This window comes from Palaemon carinicauda, chromosome 13, assembly GCF_036898095.1.
Source record: "Palaemon carinicauda isolate YSFRI2023 chromosome 13, ASM3689809v2, whole genome shotgun sequence".
In the NCBI taxonomy this organism is placed as follows: Eukaryota; Metazoa; Arthropoda; class Malacostraca; order Decapoda; family Palaemonidae; genus Palaemon; species Palaemon carinicauda.
In genome coordinates this window covers 130,731,699-130,736,698 of record NC_090737.1, presented here as the reverse complement: position 1 = coordinate 130,736,698, position 5,000 = coordinate 130,731,699, and the positions used below count along the sequence as shown (strand labels likewise).

At 32.3% G+C, this 5,000-nt stretch overlaps 1 protein-coding gene across 1 annotated transcript in view; it reads right to left on the bottom strand.

Annotated features, from left to right (window-relative positions):
- Positions 1–944, bottom strand: part of LOC137651818 (uncharacterized) — a 5,295-nt gene extending 4,351 nt beyond the window's left edge. Inside the window, exon 1 of the mRNA XM_068385037.1 lies at positions 799–944. Within this exon, the coding sequence (XP_068241138.1) occupies positions 799–944 (146 nt within the window). The remainder of the gene's footprint in view (positions 1–798) is intronic.
- Between the last annotated feature and the right edge of the window lie 4,056 nt (positions 945–5,000).

Sequence of the window (5,000 nt, the reverse complement as noted above, 5' to 3'; positions counted from 1 at the left end):
AATTTCTAACATATTTTGATATGTTTAAATCTCGTTGTTCTTTTGATAATATTTTCCTTCATTATTATCTAATTTTTATCCTGCAAAAAAGAAAAAATAAAGATATTCACTTATTAACTTGATGTATCCTAATGTTCAACATTTCTTTCATTTACTAAATTTTCTTGTAATTATATTAATTTCTAACATATATTGATATATTTAAATGTCGTTGATCATTCGCTAATATTTTCCCTTCATTATTATCTAATTTGATACAAAAGGTAAATCGTGCTAATGAAATTTCCCCTCAAATAAATCTGTTATAAAATGGAAATATTTTCTTAAGATAAGGGTGAAGTTAAATCTTCTTAAATAAACAATAAGAAAGGATACAAGATTATCCCATTATATATGTCAGTCCACACTGAAGTCATCGGAAATAAGAAACATTATTAAGAAATAGAGTTATTTTCCAAAGAATCATTACCTTAAATGTAAAAATTAAACTACTTTCAGGAAAATTCATACTATGTGCTGATTTGATTACGTCCCTAACTATAGTCAATTTTTTTTGGTGAGGCAGATTTGCACCGACTCGCAGCGGTGCCATTTTAGCTCAGAAAAGTTTCCTGATCGCTAATTGGTTAGAATTATCTTGTCCAACCAATCAGCGATCAGAAAACTGTTCCAAGCTAAAAGGGCACCGCTGCGAGTCGGTGGAAATCTGCCTCACTAAAAGAAATTGACTATTGTGATGGCAAGACTGGGGTTCGAGTCCCGCTCAAACTGGTTAGTTTCTGGTTGCTGCAACCTCACCATCCTTGTGAGCTGAGGATGGGGGGCTGGGTTGGGAAGCATATAGGGCTATCTGCTGTGTCATTAGCTACTTTTGTCTGGCCCTCCTTGGTCCTAGTTAGGGTGGAGAGCGGGCCAGGGTGTTGATCATAGGTGTATATGGTCATTCTCTAGAGCATTGCCATTCATGAGCGGCCTTTAAACCTTTAAAGGGATTAAAATAAACGTGTGCAAATCTTTCAATAAATACAATGAAACTATAATGACCTGATTTTTTAAATATGCTCTTACTAGTTATGCAATTAGGTTTTCGTTATCAAATTAGTCCTTGCGAGTTACATATCAATTTACTGAAGTTGCTGTAACCTAATTTGCTCTTTTACGTTATCTAAAAAAAAAAAAATGTAATTAAAACATGAAAAAGGAAACTATTATGATTTATTTGTTTTTTTAAATGTTATCTTACAAGTTACCCAATTAGCGTCTCTTTATTAAATTAGTTCTTGCCAATTATGTTCCAGTTTACTAAAATTGATGTAACGTATTTTGGTCTGTTACATTATCTAAAAAAAAAATAATTTTTTCGCATGTCTAGTTAAAGTTTTAATAGCTCTACTATTACCATCATTAAAATTATTAGAATTATAATAATTATTGAAATAATTAAAATTGATATTACTGAAATTATTATTTTTATTATTATTATTATTATTATTATCATTATTATTATTATTATTATTATTATCAGACGAGGTTAGTATTAAATATCCAAAATGTAAATAGTTTTCTGAAGATACACTATACCTCCCAAGGTAAATCGCGTCTCTCTCTCTCTCTCTCTCTCTCTCTCTCTCTCTCTCTCTCTCTAAATTAGTATGAAGTGTTATTCCCGGAGACCGCAATACAGTCATAATAAAAATAAACCGTCATAATCATCACGATGACCCCGAACAATGCAGTAATGTCCGAGAGACTTTAATCCCCAACAATGAGTAGCCGGCGCACAATGCATTGTCTCAAGCATTCTCGTTATCAATCACGCAAGATTGCGTGCGCGGCCCGTGTTTGCCCTAATGCGTGGTAAAGCCGAGTTTGTGTGTGTGTGTGTGTGTGTGTGGGGGGGGGGGGGGGGGTTTTAGAGACTTGCGTTGCTTGACACAAACGAAGTAAATGCAGTCATCAGCGTAATTGGATATATACGTCATGAGACCGAGCGGGGTTGCCAGGTTGGCCTTTTTCAGGCCAAAAGCCTCAAATTTGGCCCTTTTGAAATAGGGTTGGCCTTGAATAACATCATATAAAAAGTTTGGCCTTAATTGCTATACTTTTGGCCTTTTTTCTACCAATAGGTTGGCCTTTTAAAACTAGTTGTATAGAAGTTGGCCTTTTCTGTATTTAGAAAACCTGGCAACCTGAGACCGAGTGTCAAGCTGTGAGCATGAGGGTTAGTGATTTAGTAGATTAATTATCAAATCAGTTTGCGAATAAATTTCTCCATACTGTATTCTTATCCTTATTTCGTTTCCTCACTGGGTTATTTTCACTGATGATGATGATGATGATGACGATGATGATAAGTGTCAAGCTATGAGCATGAGGGTTAGTGATTTAGCAGATTAATTATCAAATCAGTTTGCGAATAAATTTCTCCATGCTTTAATCTTTTCCTTATTTCGTTTCCTCACTGGGTTATTTTCACTGATGATAACAATGATGATAATGATGTTGTTAGGTAATGAGCTATTTCAAGCAATGGGTTATATCATACGTATATTCATAATGTATGAATTAATAACTGAAAGTAATTGATTATTTTATAAGTGGGTGTCGAGAAGTGAGTTATTTCCTAAATGTTCATGTTGGATGCGTTAGTAAGTGTACTTAATTGGTTATTTCAAGGAAACTTCACAATAATAATAATAATAATAATAATAATAATAATAATAATAATAATAATAATAATAATAATAAAATGGAAATGAATAATAATAATAATAATAATAATAATAATAATAATAATAATAATAATACTAAGTATCTATGTATTTTTTTCGCTTAGTATCCTTCCGTTTTTCCCTGGCTATCAAGAAAGATGCAAAATTGTTCCGATTTAGCTGTGTATATTTCTGTCGAATTGAATTTTGTATTTTGAATATAATTCAGTGCTTCTACCATGATCTGCTGATTGTCAAGTTTGTATTTAGTATTATACATACTACGTACAATCACTGTTTCGATTTTATTTACTGAAATTAAAAGAAGGAAGATATTCTAATACAAAATACATATTTCACCCAACCTTATAACAAGCAGTTGATCTTAAGATGAAACCTAGTTTTAGTTTCATATGAGTTAATGATAAAAACAATGTTTCCTTTTAAAATCACATACCTCACAGCAAACAGGTGATTTTAAGAGGAAACCTAGTTTCAGTTTCATATGAGCTAATATGTTTCCTTTTAAAATTACATATTCATTGTAAAAGTAAAGAAAATTATACGTATATGCATCAGAATATCTTCCTTCTCTGTTATTATTATTATTATTTTTATTATTATTATTATTATTATTATTATTATTATTATTATTAAGCTACAACCCTAGCTGGAAAAGCAGGATGCTATAAGCCAAGGGGCCCCAAATGGGAAAATAGCCCAGTGAGGAAAAGAAACAAAGAAAAATAGAATATTTTAAGCATAGTAACAACATTAGAATATATATTTCCTATATAAACTATAAAAACTTAAACAAAACAAGAGGAAGAGAAACTAGATAGAACAGTGTGCCTGAGTGTACCCTTAAGCAAGAGAACTCTAACCCAAGACAGTGGAAGACCATGGTACAGAGGCTATGACACTACCCAAGACTAGAGAACAATGGTTTGATTTTGGAGTGTCCTTCTCCTAGAAGAGCTGCTTCCCATAGCTAAAGAGTCTCTTCTACCCTTACCAAGAGGAAAGTAGCCACTGAACAATTACATTGCAGTAGTTAACCCCTTGGGTGAAGAAGAATTGTTTTTAGTAAACTCAGTGTTGTCAGGTGTATGAGGACAGAGGAGAATCTGTAAAGAATAGGCCAGATTATTCGGTGTCTGTGTAGGCAAAGGGAAAGAGCCGTAACCAGAGAGAGGGATCCAATGTAGTATTGCCTGGTCAGTCGAAGGACCCCATAACTCTCTAGCGGTAGTATCTCAACGGCCGGCTGGTGCCCTGGCCAACCTACTACCTGGAGTTGATTAGAAAAAAAAAATCGTAATTATAAGTGTCATTCTATGAATAATGTAGATAAATATTTATTTTAATAAAATACGTCAATAATCAAAGCGCCTCTAAATGTTTACGTAAACATCTAGAAAATACATACCCGCTTCCTACTTCCTATTTATCTTTTAGATCTAAATAATATATCTTATTGATGAAATAATCACTGACGCAATGTTTGTCCATATAATATTCCAACCACTAAGAATGTATCCCTCTTCAAAGAAGCCATATTTACCAAGCATATGGGAATTTCAATAATTAATTCCACTCTTTGGCGTCTATAGTAGACACAGATCAAATACGCATTGAGCTACGTTGCCTTTACGCTGTAGTTCGAATGAAGTGAATGCCGGAATTATTATTATTATTATTATTATTATTATTATTATTATTATTATTATTATTATTATTATTATTATTATTATTATTATTATTATTATTATCTGGCACCATCGTTCAGTTAGTTTTTTGTGCATGTTGCACAAAAACTTGCATAATTGTGACCATCCTTTGCATTTATATATTCCCGCATTGTCCCATTCTGAACATTAAGACTTATTACAACACAGTATTGTTGGAACTTCAGAATTTCAAACATGTTGCAAATAGTTATGTTGTTGCACGGATTGGCATAAGTCTTTTTTTCATAGATTATATATGACAGATTTCTCTTAAGTGTTGCTAGTGATCCTTAAATACTTAATATATTAAGAGTTTTTTTGCTTGAGGGTACACTCGGGCATGCTATTCTATCTAATATCTCTCTTTCTTGTTTTGTTAAAGTTTTCATAGTTTATATAGGAAATATTTATGTTAATGTTGTTGCTATTCTTAAAATATTTTATTTTTTCCTTTTTTCCTTTCCTCACTGAGCTATTTTCCCTGTTGCGGCCCCTAGGTTTATAGCATCCTGCTTTTCCAACTAGGGTTGTAGTTTAGCTAATAATAATGATAATAATA